The sequence below is a fragment of the Prionailurus bengalensis genome, chromosome D1 (assembly GCF_016509475.1).
Source record: "Prionailurus bengalensis isolate Pbe53 chromosome D1, Fcat_Pben_1.1_paternal_pri, whole genome shotgun sequence".
Taxonomy (NCBI): domain Eukaryota; kingdom Metazoa; phylum Chordata; class Mammalia; order Carnivora; family Felidae; genus Prionailurus; species Prionailurus bengalensis.
In genome coordinates this window covers 19829854-19847817 of record NC_057346.1, presented here as the reverse complement: position 1 = coordinate 19847817, position 17964 = coordinate 19829854, and the positions used below count along the sequence as shown (strand labels likewise).

Below are 17964 nucleotides of genomic sequence, written 5' to 3'. Positions count from 1 at the left end.
GCACTGGCCAGATCCCCACCATGCGAGAGACGGACGGGAGAAATTAAAAAGAGATTCAAATGAGACTCGCCCCCTTATCTTCCACATCTTTCGGAGCCAGCTGCCGAGGGAACAGCAACCCTCCTTGTTGCTGCAAGGTCCCCCGAGAGTCCTGCCATTTGAAAGCCTTCACCAATCGCGCATGATACAGGCCATCTTGTTCGAGTGGTTTCCCTGGCGTCCCTCCTCCCCCGCTGGCCCGCCTCAGGGCTGGCAGCCGCAGGCCATAATAACAACACAAACACACTTGTCACCCCCCCACCCCCCGCCACGGCTTGGTGGATGAAGTGACACCCAGGGGTCCGTGGCGTCTGAAGCAACCAGATGGCAAAGGGGCATGTATGGCCGCGGTCCGTTCAGCCTCACAGTTGAGAGGCTGTGACCTTACGTTTGGAGGAAGAGAAGAACTTCAAACGTTCTCCTCAATCCTGACTTGCGAAGGTGCCGAAGGTCTGAGCGAGGTCCGAGGTCCCTACGGGGCTCATTGTGATGATGTGTTGATTTTGAAGACCTACCTAAAAGCGGACTCCCCCGGGGGCCCCTGTCATCATCACCACACCGCTGACGTGCCAAGGAGTCTTCCTGATAAGGAGAGCCACTCTGTGTACTTGTGAGCGGGCCGAAGGCAGCAGTGGTGTGGTCAGGGTCCAGCACTGAGAAGAACCACTCCACGTGCCTCGACCAGCACCCCCCCCACACATCGCGCTGCCCCCCGCCCCGCAACGTGTATCCGATCAACCTAATGCTACTGAAATTAGCCCTAGGCCCCAGGTCTTTAAGACGTTGGGAAGCGAACTTAGAAACTCACCGAAGATTTACAGTGGCTCATTAACTTATACCCAGAGTCCCCTCCTGTGCCCCACGCGATGCTGTGATTCCAGAGCTACTGATCTGAACCACCACATCTACCATTTACTGATGAGTCAGGCTCTGCACCATTTCGTGTGTATTCGCTCATTCAAACGAGGACCAGGCAAACCATTAGGTTCTCTGCCCGAAGAGCCCCTCATGGAGGCCACGGGAACAGCATCCTTCCTGTTTCTACTGTGGAGGCCGGAGAAGTGGCCGGCAGGGAACGTGGTGTTCTGTAAATTCTTCAGTACAATCCTGTGCCTGTCTTCTCAAAGTCCGGAGCTGAGATGGGTAGTGCGCGCACACACACACACACACACACATACACACACCCCCTTTCAGAAAGAGTGATAATGTCACTGTAACTCTGTACAACATCAGTAGACAGCCAACCACATTGCAATTATTTGAGCACAGCAACAGATTAAACCAGTGACCCCAGTTCTGTGTAATCTAAGGCCATCACATCATTTCTCCGGACCTCAAGTTTGCTTCCTTCTACTCATCACACTTTGCGAAGCACAGCCACAATCAACACGGTGGGTGTGGGTGAGGAACTCAGACCTGGGAGTCTGGCTGCCTGGAGTTTGCTTCTTGGATCTACCACTTACTAGCTGTGTGGTCTTGGGCCACTTACAAATTGCTGGGCCTCAGTTTTCTCATCTATAAAATGGGGATAATAACAGTTCCTATCTCATAAGGCTGGTATGTGGAATAAACAAAACAATGTACACATAAAATTTTAAAATACTGCCTGGCACACAGTAGGCGCTCAGCGAAGGTTAGCGAGGAGCACTCAAGGCTCCCGTTGGAATGATGAGGGTTGACAAGACGGCAGATGGGTTAGCAACCGGGAAGGCAAATGAGGAGCACCTGCTAGACCCCCATTCTGTGCCAAACATCATGAACTACGAGGACAGGCAGAGCAAGTGTGTAACACTTGGTAACCACATGCCGTGGTAGACAAGACAATGGTCCCCAAAGACGCCCATGTCCTAATCCTCTGAACCTATGAATATGTTCCCTTACCAGGCAAAAGGGACTTTGCAGATGTGCCTAAGTTAAGCATCTTGAGCTGGAGCGATGCGGTCCTTAGGTCTTTCTAGAGGGAGGCAGGAGAGGAAGAGACAGAGGGAAGCAGAAGTGGGTGTGGTCATTCTGTTGATGGAAGAAGGGGCCATGAGCCAGGGAATGCAGGCAGGCTCTGGGAAGCTGGAAAAGTCAAGGGAACCAGTTCCCTCCGAGAGGGACAGCACAGCGCTGTGGATATCTTGGTGTTAGCCCATAATACCCATTTTGGACTTCTGATCTCCTGACTGTAAGAGAATGAATTCGTGTTGTTTTAAGTCCCCCCATCTGCGACAGAAGCAATAGGAAATTATACGACACGTGGCTTTGGTCACATGTACTGTGTTTCACAAAACGTCTTGTTGTTCCCAAAAGCCCCTTGGCTAACTCATTATGACTCACATCCCTACTTCCCAAAAGGGGGTGCAGTGAAAATTTAAGCATCCAGAAGGAAGCGTTGACTTTGACGGAACTGGCCTCTCGTGTGGCTGCTCGCGTTCCTTGCTCAGCGTTTGCCTCTCTGAAACATCGGAGCTTGCTTAGGGAAGACTAGAACAGCCTACCAGATGTCACACAAAACCAACAGTTCACAGACTTTCTGGAAGAGCCTCAAAGTCCCAGGACCCAACCACTGATAGGTACTATCGCATCATGTGTGCATGACTTTTTGTCATTTTTCATTACATTTTCATTACATATGTATAACTGTGTACACACATTGCCTCATTTTGATTCATCCAACCTATCAAAATACTTGATCAAAACCACATCCTCAGGGACACCTGGGTGGCTCAGTCTGCTAAGTGTCCGACTTCAGCTCAGGTCACGATCCCACAGTCCATGAGTTCGAGCCCCGCCATGAGCTCTGTGCTGACAGCTCGGGGCCTGGAGCCTGCTTGGGATTCTGTGTCTCCCTCGCTCTCTGCCCCTTCCCCACTCGCACTCTGTCTCTCAAAAATGAATAAATGTTGGGGCGCCTGGGTGGCGCAGTCGGTTAAGCGTCCGACTTCAGCCAGGTCACGATCTCACGGTCCGTGAGTTCGAGCCCCGCGTCAGGCTCTGGGCTGATGGCTCAGAGCCTGGAGCCTGTTTCCGATTTTGTCTCTCCCTCTCTCTCTGCCCCTCCCCCGTTCATGCTCTGTCTCTCTCTGTCCCAAAAATAAATAAACGTTGGGAAAAAAAAAATGAATAAATGTTAAAAAAAAAAAATTAAAAAAGTAAATACACATCTTCAGAAAGTGACAGATCCAGAATCTGAAGCTAGTCTTTTTGTCTCTAAAGCCGGCCTTCCTTCCCCCCAGAGCGGAAGGCAATATTTGTTCTTACCCTCCAGGATGGGTGGCCGAGACACCTAAGGGTCCCAGAGGTGGCCATTCCAACTGGCCAGAGACAAATTAGCTCCCTCTTCCAGAGGCCAAGATGTAAGCACATAGCAGGCAGAAGGAGGGGAGCAAAGGGAAGGAAAGAGCAGAGAACCTGTATGAAAGGGTTGATCAAGGGACTAGCCCAGTCCATTCCTCCAGGAAATGGAGGCGAAAAGCCTTGTTAGAAATCTCCCTCTTGGAGGCAGAGCCTGGACTCAGGGAAGTCGCCTGATGTATATAAAAAAGAAACTGTTCTGGCCTGGGAGTCAGGAGGCCTAAGGTCCACTTCTGTCATAGCCCAGCTGTCGGTCTTGAAAAAGTCACTTCGTTTGTTTGTCTCATTTTACTTTTACGTAAAAAGAGGAAGTTGGGCTGGAGAAGGTTCACCGGCAATTCTCACTACGCATTGAACTTCTTCACCCCAAAGCAAACCCTACCATCCATCATACGGGACTCTCCAGCCAGGAGCAAGAGATTATCATCACGAGGTTAAATACTAGGCACAGTCTGGGAGGTCAAAACTAACGAACGTCTCTTGGACACCTGTGTCGACCTACACCTTCTGTTATCTGTAGCTTTCACAAAGTATTGTGTTCACGACGCTGCTCATTTTCACATTCTTTGGCGACCCATGAAGAACCACCGCTCGCCAAACCACCGAAACTTAAAACTGTATCTTCTGTTCTCTACGTCGTCCATGCCTACCGACTCTGAGAAATTCAACGTAAAACCTACTATGTAAACTATAACTTCCTTTTCTTTGGAGTAAAAGCACTCTCTCCAACCTTGATTCAGGTGCCCCCATCTCAAGGTCTTCTCTTGGCTCCCTCTCCCTCTTCTTTCCTCCAGCATTTCCTTCCTGAGCACCCAATAGAGCCGTCATCCGTTCAGGGGCCACACATCCCCGCTCGTCTCCGGGTTGTAGGGGAGGGCAGGCAGACCCATGTGTGCGAACCAGCTTGCAATGACTTAGAAGACTGGACAACACCTTCTCTTGGGGACACGGAGGCTGCTCCAGTCCCTGACCACTGGCCACCTCATGAGTCTTGATGTCTTACAGACGGAGCACAGATCCCCAGCCTTCCTCGAAGAGCTATTTCTGATGCAGAGATGGTAGTAACAGGTGCTTACTGGAGAGAGGAAATTACAGAAAATGAGCTGAGCGCATGGCAGGCTGAGATCTCACCATCCGGAGGCCAAAGAGAGGAGGAACTGAGAAGGTTTCTCACTGCTTTAGCCACAGTCCTTAGGGCATTGGCGGCCATGCAGTAACCACCGGGAAAGACTGAAATGAATGAAGGGTCACTCCAGCAAGGAGAATCAGGTGACCTTGGCCTGGTTTCCAGTGAGGACAGGTGAGTTCAGATATGGATGGGTGGAGGCAGGGTTCTGAGATATGGATGGAGGAGCAGGTGAAATCTCTAGTGGTGAGGGAATCCAAAGGGGAGATGATTCTTACATCAGAGATTCCAGATAATCTGTCCATTCACGGTTAGATCTCGGTCAGTGGCCTCAATTCCAGAAAGAAGACTCCAGCCGTCCGAGGAAAGCGTTCTCAGAGAGCAGGGCGGCATCCCAGGGGTCTGATCCTCAGGAAGTCTGGGGATGCTGGGGAGGATTGCCAGAAACCCCACAGAGGGGCTTTGGAATCTTCGTCTGGGAACACCTCCTCCACAACCAACAACTTTACTCATTTTGGAAGTGCAGAGGGAATGGAACATTTTGTGGACCTCAATCTTTTTCATGAAAGTCTCTTCTCCCCTGTCCTCTTCCAGGACACCTGTCATTTCGTTCTTTTCCTGCCTCTTGAACCATTCCTCTTAGCCTCCTTCACCTTCTTTCTTCCCTACCCACCAGCTGGTCCCCGCAATTCTATCCTTGGGGGTTGGCTCCTTTCCTTTTCTTTGCTCTCTGCCTGTTCTTCACACCTGCCTTCTGCTCCCATCAGTTCCCAGCCCGACCTCCCCTCGGAGCTCCAGATCCCTCTTTCCTGATCTATGTGTTCACAGCACCTCTAACGTGTCCCAGAGTACGTCATCGCATCCTCTGGGTCACCCAACCTTCTGTGTGTCCTAACTTGGTTGGTAATGTTTCCACCTTTCCAATTTGCCAAGCTCAAAATCTCCGGCTACCTTTCCGCTGCCCCTCCTCCTCGCATCCAGTGGATCATAAATCCTGTCGATTCCATTTCAAAAATATCTCTAGAACCTGGCTCTTGTGATCTCAATCCGAGTCCTATGAATCGTCCACTGGGACCATTACAGGCACCTTCCAACTGGATTCCATGTGTAGTGCTGCTCTGCTCTGTTCCATTCTTTCCACCGCCTTCTCGCTTTAAGACTTTATTTCCCACAACCTCCAGAAAGCAATCCGGCCCCAGCGCATTTTTCCACCTCCCCTCTCACTACTTCTCTGTCTCCTTCCCACCAATCCCAGCCCCGGGGTGCCTTGCTCTGAAGCCAAGCTGTTCCCTCTGACTGAAATGCGTCCTCTCCTCCTGCCCAAAAAAACCTCTACTCGTTATTTAAGGTCTGCCTTAATGATCACCTCCTCTGCTTTCCTCAAAACCTTCTTCAGTTACGCTAATTGTTTTTTTCTGTGGTCCCACAGGGCTTATTTCAAAGCTCAACCACAGCACTAATCATATTGCTATATCACAATTAGTGTTTCCACGTCTTTCTCTCTCGAGGAAGGCTGAGCTCTTGGAGAAGAAAGACAACCGTCACATCCCTAACAAGTTCCTGGCCTACAGGAGGCACTCAGTAAATGCCAGTGGAAGAGTGAATGGAATAACATCCAACCTCAACTCAGGCCCAGCTATGGGCCAGCCGTGTCTTTTGGTAGCCAAAATGTCTCCTTCTCTTTCCAAACTAGATAGTAACAGCGGGGGGAGAAGGCGGGAGAGTCATGAGCAGTGAGTCAAGAAACTCAAGTTTAAATTAAAATCTTATCTTCCCTTGTGGTAAAATACGAAATCATTCAAACGGTCTACTCATCTTCCCAAACTCCCCCCCTGTCACACTGAAGGGTGCTGCGGCCATTCTATTCACACCTTGAGTTTACCTCAGGTCTTCCTGTCTGGTTACAGCACCCTCTTCCTCTCACATACACACTGCGTCTATCTCTTGCAGCGCATGGACCACATTTTATCATAATTTTCTATCTTCCGCACTAGACTGCCAGTTCCTTGAGGGCAGAGATTATATATAATGATCCTCTGTACTCCCGACTCCTGTTATCACAGGTTATCACAGTTGCCCATAAATACGTAATAAAGTGCATATACAGTTAAAAAACAAAATTGGGGGGCGCCTGGGTGGCGCAGTCGGTTAAGCGTCCGACTTCAGCCAGGTCACGATCTCGCGGTCCGGGAGTTCGAGCCCCGCGTCGGGCTCTGGGCTGATGGCTCAGAGCCTGGAGCCTGTTTCCGATTCTGTGTCTCCCTCTCTCTCTGCCCCTCCCCCGTTCATGCTCTGTCTCTCTCTGTCCCAAAAATAAATTAAAAATGTAAAAAAAAAAAAACAAAAACAAAATTGGCACTGGGGCGCCCGGGTGGCTCAGTCCGTCAAGCCTCCGACTTCGGCTCAGGTCACGATCGCACGGTTCGGGGGTTCGAGCCCCGCATCGGGCTCTCTGCTGTTAGCACAAAGCCCGCTTCGGATCCTCTGTGCCTCTCTCTCTGCTCCTCCCCCACCTCCCAAAAAGAAAATAAACATTTTTTTTTAATTAAAAAAAAACTAAAAAAAAAAAAAATCTTTTTGACGGGCATTACGAAACACTTGATGGAGATAACACCTGCAATGTTACGCTGTTTTTTTGTTTGTTTTTTTTAAGTTTTATTGAAGTAGAGTTGACACAATGTTGTATTAATTTCGGGTGTACAGCATAGGGATTTGGCAAGACGATATGTAACGCTGTGCTCACAGCAAGTGTGGCTACCGTCAGTCACCAGAAAGCTCTATTACGGTACCACTGACGTACTCCCTACGCCGGGCCCTTCATTCCTGTGACTTATTCATTCCACACCTGGATGCCTAGATCTCCCCCTCCCCTTCACCCGTGTTGCCCACTCCCCCACCTTCGGCAACCATCCGTTTTGTCTTCTGTATTTGGGGGCCTGTTTCTGCCTTTTGTTGGTTTGTTGATTCATTTGTTCTGTTTTTTAGATTCCACCTATAGGTAAAACCGTATGGTATTTGTCCGGGCTTTCCCTTCCCCTGTCTTGTTCTTCAAGATTTCATTCGTTAAGAGGCCGGGCAAAGTAGGCATCGTGCCCCTCTCTTCCCTGCTTGCCTCGCAGAGAGTAAAGTTCAATAAGCCTGGAGGGAGAAGGGACCAGAAAAGAAAAGAGAGAGGAGAGAAGAAGGGAGGCCGGGAGGGCAGGGAAGGGACAGGCCAGGGAAGAGACGCCGGACGTATTTGTGATTGAACTAGTTCTCCAGGGTGGGTGCGATCTGCTTAGGCAGAAAGCAAAGAAATGACGGGTCCCCGCAGTCGATTCAAGGACAGGATGGTTACGGTCCGACGCACGAGACACCACTAGTTCAGAATTCGGCTGCTCCGTACGGTTCTGAGTGTGTTTGTCTGTGTTTAAATAGACTGGATACATGAGCGGCCATCGGAGGCACATTTCTTCCCTGCCCTGTAAGCGTTTCCTACCCGAGATAAGAGACCAAACATTTGGAGAGGGAAGGCTCACTATAAATATTTTGGAACGGGGCACAGCCAACACGGAAGCGGGATTCTAAACAAGCTGGCTACCTGATTCCGAGAGAAGGTTTATCCAGCTAAACCCGAAGAGAAGTCTGAACCATTCGGCTGCCTCTGGCCATCTGTGCTGTCCGCGTCCCCTTGGCATTTTCCGGGCTGCTGTGAGCTGCTCTGGTGGTGTTCCTTTCAGCTTCCCGCTGTGGGTGGCGACGGCCCTCGTCCCTGGCGGGGTTCATTGCCACGGCTGCTTTATGTACAAGAGCGTTCACGCTTCCACTGGGGCAGCCGAACACAACGGGAACTGTTGTTACACCAACAGCTGGTGACTTCCAGAAGGGGAGATGCCCCTTTGATTAAAAAGGTGCCCGTGGGCAATTTGTTTCCCCCAGGGGCTGGGCTCCAGGCACCAACCTCCTCTCTCAGGTAACCAGCACTTTCCTTGTGTTTTTGCAAGAGAGCACATCATGTGCCAATTTGAAAATTACACTATTGTGTACTACTTAAATGACGCCCCCCCTCCCCGCTCGTGGTAATTACCTCCTATCATTCTTTCTTCCCGTTTGTTTACTCTCCAGAATTTCAGTTGTCAGTCCTGAACCGTTTTCTCTGAAGGGAGAAGAGAAGAATTTGACGGCAAAGCACCGGAAAAAATAAAACAGACACGGAGAAGCCAAATGCTCTGGAACAGACAAGCACACAAGAGGCGGTGGAAACATCCTCGTGCTGTCCAGAGACACCTGCCCGTGTCACCCTCGCGTCACCAGAACGCCTGAGGTGTGGTTGACTTCGACCCCTTTTGCAGTTGGCAAGTCTGAGGCCCGGAGAAGGAAAAGGCTGGGTGTGAAGCCACATGGCCACAAAATGAGAGCAGAGCGAGAGTGCAAAGCCAGGGTCTGCCAGAAAGGTAAACTGAGTGTGCTTTATGCGACCACTGGGCTACCAGTGGGGTGTGAGCGGAGTACAGAGCCTTCAGACTATCACCCAGGCCCAGAAGGATGCACAGGAGGGTCACTGTGGAGGATGGCAGTCAGCTAGAGAGAGTTCCAGGCTGCCTCTCACAGCCGACTTCAGAGGGCCAGGTGGTGGAACTTGGCATTCATCTTCCCCTCCTGAGAACCACGCGGAGTTTACTGGGATGCTGCGCACATAGTAAGAGCTCAGGCGATTTCTGGATGTTCGTCTGAGGCATTCGTGAATAGGCCTCCTCCCCATAAACAGTAGGTGGCAAGGAACACGCCTGCAAAGTCGCCAGGAAAGTGGGGGGGCTGTTGGCCAGAGGGACCAACAAGACAGGAGCTCTCCTATCACATGACCCTGAGCACCTGACAGAAGGTCTGCCACACCTATGCACCCACCCTCCAGGGACGTTGTCCCATAAGCCTCTGGGTGACACCCAGTGCCCCCTGGGAAATTCCTCCAATGAAGAAGACAAGAGCTGTCGGTCCCGGTGGGGACCACAAGTGTCTCGCTCTCCAGAGGCCACCCAGTTCCGCCGGGACTGTGCCCATCACAGTGCAGAGAAACCGTTCTTGAATGAGCTTTTCTCTGCCCCTCTCTCCAGGGCTACAGTCTGATTCCATTTGAGACGAATCAGAAGCCAACCATATGGCACTCCTACAAATCCCGAACCCGGGCCACTTATGATAGCCAGCAGCTCGGGCAGCACTGGCTCGCCTCCAGATCTGCTTCTGCTCCGCCTGGCCCCCCTCAGGGCGCTCTACGGACAGAGGTGCAGGGAGAACAGAACCCGAGTACCGAGGAATGGCATAGGCTCTACCCCCGACTCACTTCTTTCGGCCCACGGCTCAGTGAGGCGGGAGGAGATGAAACGCGGTGGCCACAAAGGAGCCGTGGAGGATAAGATCACCGCTGGAGTGGCCGTGACGCCTGTGTCTGCACCCAAGGCTCACTGAATGCCACATGCGCCGGGACTGTTGGCACGGAATGGCACCCTCAGCCTTTCCAACAGCCCTTCAAGGTACGTGTGTTATTGTCAACATTTTACAGACGAGGTGACGGAAGCATTGCACGCTGGACGGCCGGCCCCCAGGTCTCCCGGCTGTCTGAACGGCCACGGTTGACACGTCGGTGTATGAGGCAGATGATGATGGGGTCTGTCCAGTTCCCGGCTGCCCAAGTAGAGGGGCGCCCTGTCACAAGCACACACGCGTCGGGTGCCTGCGGGGATCAGGGGGACGCCGACACCTCCACCACCACTGTCACCGGCCAGAGTGGAGATGGCAGGGGACCCAGGACTCCCTAGGTTTATTGCTTCTCTGAAAAGGCAAGCCTTTAGCTCTGAGAACTAATTAGTGCCCACCGCGTGAAAAGCAGCCAGAGTTTGGGGCAGCGGAGGGCAGGGGGCAGGTGGTGACAAAAACCAGGGGACAGAGTCCCGAAGCATGGTGCTCTTCGCTCTTTGTGGCACTGAATCTCCTGAACCTCAGTGTTCTCATGAAACCACCCAATGTCTGAGACTTGAGAGTGATTACGTATATAAAGCTGCCCGGTCATCTCTAAGGTGGTCGAAAAATCGAAGGTAATATTATTAGGGCGTCACGGAACTTCCACAGAAAGTGGAACCCAAGGGGTTATAATTACGTTAGCAGCAAATTCAAAGACCTCAAGACCTACCAGCGACAACAGGAGATGAACTACTGATTCACGCAACATCACGGAAGAATCTCAAAAATATGAGGCCGAAGGGAAGAAGCCAGGCAGGGATAAGAGTATATACACTGTAGGATTCTGCGTCCGTGCAGGTCTAGAAGATGCAAGCTAATCTGCAGTGACAGAAAGCAGACCAGTTCCCCAGGGATAGGGTGGAGAAGAAACTGACTGGAAAGAGGCGCAAGGGAACTTTCAGGGGTGACAGGCAAGTGCTGCGTCTTACGGCGGTGATTCCACGGGGGTGTTCACATGCCAAAGCTGATCAATCCTTCGATAGATTTCATTTCAGGTACATAAATTTTACCTCAATAAAATTAAAAATAAAAATGCGTGGCGAAGTCCCCTCCCTTTGGGGCCACCTGAGTGGCTCGGTCGGTGAAGCGTTCGGCTCTTGATCGCAGGGTGGTTGAGTTCGAGCCCCGTGTCGGGCTCTGTGCTGACAGCTCAGAGCCTGGAGCCTGCTTCGGATTGCATCTCCCTCTCTCTGCCCCTCCCCCACTCGTACTCTGTTCTCTCTCTCAAAAGTAAGTAAGTAAATAAATAAATAAATAAAACGAGCCTTTAATCGTGTGCTTTACCTCACAAGACTGCCATGCTAATCAAGAGGGCAATTTGGTGCCCGTGAGAGTAATTTTTTCAACTGCAAAATAACACACAGACGTAGAGGAGTGTCGGATGAATGCGCGGTCTAGCCGGGTAGCTTCGAGAATTCTTTGCGTCGCCCACCTATGAGAAAGATCCTCTCACCCCCAGGTGGGTCGGGGTTTGTCTTCTCTCTCTCCCCAAGGTCCCTGCCCAGAAGTGGCCACAACTCAGGGATGCTGAGTTAACCAAGCACTTTCAGAGGATCTAAGGTCAACCGCCAGGTAAGCTAGAGAAGGCCGGAGAAACTGGATACTTTAATTCATGGGCTCTGCAAGGTGCCTCTCAGTTGCACGCACAGCCAGCTCTGAGGGTGTTTTCTCTTTGCGCAGCGAGGCATAGCGAATGCAGCTTACCGTCCCAAGGAAAGTTCCTTCTTCTACTGTCCTGCTCTTCCACTAGGCATCATTCAAATATGCTTCATAGGAGAAAAGGTCGACCTAACGGCACATGACCATCTTGCTGGAGACCTCAACCAGCAAGCACCTTACCTCCGTTTCTTCCAACCCAACACAACAATACCATAATCCTATCTGTCTGGCGTCCACATTATATTTTTAAGTAATTCGAGATCCTTTCCTGCCCGTGACTCGTCTTGTCTTCACAAAGCCCCGTGAGTTACACAGGCTAGGTGTTGCTGTGCCCGGAAGCTGATCGGGATATTGAGGAAAATGGAAAACCTAAAAGCTTTCTGTGTCAGAAGCGGGACCTGCACAGGGGCCCCGGATCCCCTGCCCACCCCCCCCACCCCGCCCCACCCCGCCCCACCCCATCCTTTTGCAAGACTGTATCTTTCCATCCTTAGCAAACATTAGAGTCATTTGCTAGAGACAGACTTCTAGCCACCAGCAGCCTCAAACAAACCCAAGACTCCTCAAATTCAATGGTTTGGTGAAGCTCCCACAGTTGGCCTCAAGCTGCAGAAGAGATAAGAGATAAGAGCCCCACCCCCCCTCCCCCCCCACCAACCACAGAGGCCAGGAGCTGATGGTATGAAATCAAGTAGCAAAGCAACAAACCCCATCAGAGCGCCTGTCCCGCCGCCTTCTCTCCTGACCCCTAGGCACCCTCCTCCTTGGCTCGGCAGGCTCTTCTCTATCCTTCCCACTAAACCTGCTCTAGCCTTGACCAAGCTGGACCTTTATTTTTAGAACTTCTGGAACAGAAACTTTTAGAAGAGCTAATAGGCATAAAAAGGAAAAGGAAAAAGAAAAAGGAAAAGAAAAAAAAAAAAAAAAAAAAGGAAGGCATTGGCCATTTTGGCCCCTTGAAGTCTTCCTTCCTGAGGCCTTCCTAACACCTCCTTACGTTGTGCACTCCCTCCCTCCCTCCCTCCCTCTCTCTCTCTCTCTCTCCCTCCCTCTCTCTCTCTCTCTCTCTCTCTCTCTCTCTCTCTCACACACACACACACACACGCACGCACACACGCGCACACACGCACAGACACTGGAAAAATCGCTACTTCTTAATCCTCCATTTGGCAGGTCTTTCTACAGCAGTGTCGATGGACCGAAGGTAATAGGGTGGGATGGAAAAATCCTAGCGCAGCTCCAGGGAAGTGATGAGCTAGAAGGAACATACCCTGAGGTCACCCTGCTGGCTCAGCACTCCTCTCTCTTGTAGGCACCTAATAAGCATGCGCTAATTAATCCTGTTCCCCCCAGAGGGAGCCAGTGAGGCCCCGAGGAGTTAAGTGACTTACCCAAGACCACAGCACAGGCTGGAATAGGACCTGGGCCTTGCTGGCCTGAGCTCTCTGCCCACCCACCCAGAGCTCCGTGGAAGGTCCCTTTCTGCTGCTGCAAGGCAGCAGACCCAGGGACACCCACAGGGAAACCAGAGCTGTCGGCCTGGGCCACCACCATTCTCTCCAAAGGGCCGCGTTCCAGACACTGGTCTCATCCCTTCCTGAGGCATCACAGCCAAGTCTCCCAGAGCCCAGGAAACCATCACTGCTCCCTCCTGCTTGCGATGTCATCGTGCTGCTGCCTCCAGCCTTAAGGCCCGAGAAAGAGGCTTCTCAGAAGCTAAGCCCGATGCCCCAGCTCTCTTTCTTCTTGGCCTGGCAGCCTGGGGAGAGTAAAACCAGGTCAGGTGACAGCCATGGGCTCTGCCCCCACCCCACCCCCCCAGGCAGGGAATCTGATGGGGAGACAGAATGGCAAAGCCAACCTCCTTCCAGCCCAGGCTGCCTCATGAGGACCCACTTGGCCCCCCTTTCAGCAAAGAGAGGCAGGCAGTGCTAGTCATAATAATAATAATAGCTGTGATCGGCTGAAGAATGGCTCCCCAAAAGATAGACAATCTGTATCCCTGGAACTGTAAACATTGCCTGATGGCAAAAATTAAAAAAAAAAAAAGCTTTTGCGGATGTGATTAAGGATCCTGAGATGGGAAGGCTATCCTGAATTACCTGGAGGGGCCCTAAAAGCAATCACAAGGTCCTTATAGGAAAGGGGCAGAGGGAGACTCGAGCCACAAAGAACGGCGATGTGGCCGCGCAGGCAGAGATAAGAGTGATGCACCCACAAGCCAAAACCTGCCAGCAGCCACAAAGGCTTGGGTGAGGCAAGGGAATGGATTCTCCCCTGGAACCTTCCAGAGGAGGCATGGCCCTGCTGATACTTTGATTGCAGCCAGTGACACAGATTTAGGGCTTCTCGCCTCCAGAACTAGGAGAAAATCAATTTCCGTTGGCTCCAGCCTGCGAATTTGTGGTTATTTGTTATAGCAGCCACAGAAACTAATACAGGAGCTGACATTTAATAATTACCCACTAGGCTCCAGGGCACTGCCCTAAGCGTTTTACCCGCATTAAGGCATTACATACTGGCTCTGGATGTGAGGTCAGGCAGACATACTCCGGGTTTGCAGGCCAGCTTTATTGCTTAGTGTTGTGACTTTAAGCAAGTTACGTAACTTCTGTAAACCTGTCTCCGAATGCGCAAAACAGGCGTACGAATTACCTTTCTCATCGCGTTGCTGGAAGGATACGTGGTTACTTAACGTCAAGTGCTTAGAACAGTACACAGTAAGTCCTCAATAAATGCTAGCTATTAGGAGATCTCAGGAATTCGGCCAGCCACAATTAGACCATCATCCTCATCTGTCAGGACATGGGCAAGGCCTCCTGGACCCAGTGCAGGAGAAAAGACGCCGCTGGCAAGTGGGTTTGAAGAGCCAACAGGACAGTCTGAGTGCAGTTAAGCATTTCTTGCCTTAATTAAGCAATTTAGGTCCTTACTGCTGGCCTCGCTTCCAAAAAGGCAGATGCCCAAGACGGCGCTCATTGTGCAGCGTTGCCCAGCTGATTTTCCAGCCCCTACCTCCCGTGCTTAAGGAGAGGGAGGCACACACATCACCCATAGTAAGGACCTAAGTGGCAACATAACATCCACGCCTGACGCAGCCCTGCAGAACCCACCACACTTTCTCCCTGTAACGCTGGCATCGGGAAGCGGAGTCCCACAGCTTTGGAAGTCAACCCCCGGCAAACACCTGAGTCCACCTCCTGAGTTTCCAAGGCCACTCCAACCAGTCCCAGCCGGGCGGGGTGGAACGATAAAACCAGGGGTCTGCTTTGGTTACGAGATTGCAGCCAAGTTAGTAAAGAACAGAGGAAGCAAGATCCGCCCAGGGGCTGGGGAAGGGTAACCTAGACTTACCAACCGAAGAAAAGGGAGGAGAAAAATTTTTTTTTCCTTAACTTGGCCCTTTCCGATAAAGTTTGCCCAACTCTCCCGTTTAGGTGATGTCATTCAAAGAAGCAGCGCCTCCACAGGATGGCAGGCCTTGTGTCCCCACCTAAGAAATCTGCCCTCCAGAAATTAACCAAGGGAGAAGGGGCCTGGCCCGGCCACCCGGCCTTGGCTTCCTCCTAGGCAGGGTTCCAGCCCCACGGGCTTAGTCGACAGGCTTAAGGCCCCTGCTGCTGCTGCCGCCTCGTGCAAGCAATCGGCCGGGCCTCTTCCCGGCGGACTGCAGGAACAGCCACCTGCGCTCCCTCGGCCCTTCCCTACCCCACCCTCCAAGGGGAAGAAGGATGAGGGAGGACAGCTCCCCTCCTTACTCTCGGGCACCCACAGATTTCCGCGCTGCCGTCACCACTGACGAGAACCCAGGTCCCCAGGAGGAATCGCTTCTCCTTCCTATTCCATCCTCCCTATCAATGAACACGCAGCAACACCCACGTCCCCGCTCCTCCTACTCCGCAGGGAGACCGACCCGGGGAGCGACATCCGGAGCTGGAAGGCACCGCAGTAAGCGCGCCGGCCCCTCCGCCCCGCCGGTGCCTTCGCCTTTTCCCAGCCACCGGAGGAGCCTACGCCAGCCCAGCGTTCGGGATGGGCTCCTCGGCGGGGCCCCGCCTCCCCGGGGGCCCGGCGCTGCAGACCTCGGGGAGCCCGCCACGGACGGGCTCATCCCACCGCGGGGGCCGGCCGCAGGGCACGGCACCTGGGACCCGACCCCGTAGGCGTGCCTCACCTTGGGCGCCGCAAGCAGGCGCCCCCGCCCGCTCCCGCGCCGGGAGGGGCCGAGTCCCGGGCCGCCCGCGCGCCCGTGCTGCCCCAGCAGGTGGTGGGCAGCGGGGGAGCGCGCCGCCCGTCCGGCAGGCGCGGGGAGGCGAGCCGGAGCGAAGCCGAGGGCCGGCCGCGTGGGGCGCGAGGGGCGCGAGCCCCGCCACTTACGCGCGGGCTCTGGGGAAGCCCATGGAGAGCAGCACGTCCAGCGCCGATCCATGCTTGATGGTGCCCGGGCGCTGCTGGCGGCTCCTCCGCGGGGTGACTTTGCTGTACAGCTCCTCTCTCGCAGCCATGCCGAGCGGGCCGGGGTGGCCGTACTGAGCCATGGCTCAGCGGCCAGCCATCGCCGGGGAAGGCGCCCGAGCCCGAGCGTCCGGGAGGGAGCAGGGGAGGGGGCTCGGGGACCCGGCGCCGGGCGGGAGGCGGCGGCGGCGGCGGAGGCGGCGCTCGGAGCTTCCCCAGAGTCGAGACTGACGCTTCCTGGTGAGGCCACCGGAGCCGGAGCGGCCCGCGGGCTGCTGGGGCCGGACCAGCCGTCAGCTGCTCGGGCCCCTGGGTGCCCCCCCAGCGCGGCGCCGGCAGCAGCCCTCTCTCCTCCGCCCCCTTCCTTCTCCGCTCCCAGCAGTCCGGGAATTTGCAATGAGTAATTTTTGAATGGATCAAAAAGGAAAAAGGAGCCCGGTGGGCCGGCCCTGCCTTGCCAGTACCGGGGCCCCGCCCCTCTCTTAAAGCCACAGCGCCGCCCGAGGCTGCTCCGGGCCGGGCGCGGGCTGCCGCGTCCGGGTGCGGCCAAGGCGGCGGATTCGAACCAAAGAGGGCCGCCCGTGTGCGTGGGTTCCGGGGAGTCGCTCCCCAGGCCCCAGTCTTCTCCATGACTTGCACATAGAGCCAGCTGGGCCTCCAGATACCAGCTCGGGCCGTGTCAACTTTCATGTGGTTCCTGCGGTTGTAGATGGGTTAATAATGGAAATTGGGCCAACTGATGGATGGTATTAATGAACCAGAAGGCCAAGCCCTGTAGGCCCAGATAAAAGGTTTTGCTTCCGAAAGACCCTACAAAATCCAGAGGATTGTCGTGGCCACTGGAGACCAAGTTCCCAGCAGGTGGCCAAGTGGCCACACTGAAGACCTACCGTGCTCTCCAGTTCTGAAATAGTGACTTCAGGGACCTCAGGCTCTCGGGGCCTGGGAGGGGAGAGGGAGAGGACTGAGTGGGAAGACGAAGAGAAAGGGGAAGATGAAAGGAGGAAGGAGGACAGGGAAAGTGGGAAGTGGAGGGGGAGGTGGAGGGAGAAGGAACAGAGAAAGAACACTTTCTAATTATAAAAGGTGTTCAGGCTGGAAATGGGTGGCTTTTCGTTAGGGAATGAGCACCCTGTCAATGAAAGGATTCAAGGAAAGAGTAGCTGATCATTGCTCAGTGGTGACATGTAAGTGAATGTGTATCATAGGTTGGATAAAACTACTCTCACCTCAAAGAAGGTGGGAGTCTTCTTTAAAAATAAATTTATTTATTTAGAGAGAGAGAGAGAGAGAAAGGGCACAAGTGAGCGAGTGGCAGACAGAGAGAGAATCCCACCAGGGGCAGAGAGAGAAGGAGAGAGACAAGCAGGGCTCACCCAATGTGGGACTCCAACTCACAAACCATGAGATCATGACCTGAGCCAAAAGTCAGACACTTGAACGACTGAGCCCCCCAGGCGCCCAAAGGTGGGAGTCCTAACCATACCCACCCCACCCCATCCCCCACACCCTGAACTTGGCTTGGGGGTTAAAGCTCTTTCATTTGGAGACAAACTTATCGTCCTCCGTCAAGGACAAGAGCCCCACTTGATTTCATGGAAAAGGCACAGAGTAAAACCCTAGCTGCTCTTTTTCTGCGCAATTACGAACCTAACATTTATTGGACTATTTTATGTCAGTCCTTGTGCTATGCATACGAAATGAATTGACTCTTCGGATGTTTATGACCCTATGGGGTGTGTACAATGGTTATCCCAGTTTACAGATGACAAAACTCAGCTCAGCAAAGTTGAGGAAGATCATAATGCTGGTAAGGGCATAATGAAACCTTTTATCCACTGTGGCGGCTGGAT

General features: G+C 53.1%; 1 protein-coding gene across 2 annotated transcripts in view; it reads right to left on the bottom strand.

Annotated features, from left to right (window-relative positions):
- The window catches only part of UBASH3B (ubiquitin associated and SH3 domain containing B), a 137359-nt gene extending 120839 nt beyond the window's left edge, over window positions 1-16520 (bottom strand). Inside the window, exon 1 of one of the 2 annotated variants that reach the window (XM_043579653.1) lies at window positions 16034-16520. In XM_043579653.1, coding sequence (XP_043435588.1) covers window positions 16034-16194 — 161 coding nt within the window. In that variant the 5' untranslated portion in view covers window positions 16195-16520. The remainder of the gene's footprint in view (window positions 1-16033) is intronic. The other variant, XM_043579654.1, reaches the window with a different exon arrangement.
- Window positions 16521-17964: the final 1444 nt, after the last annotated feature.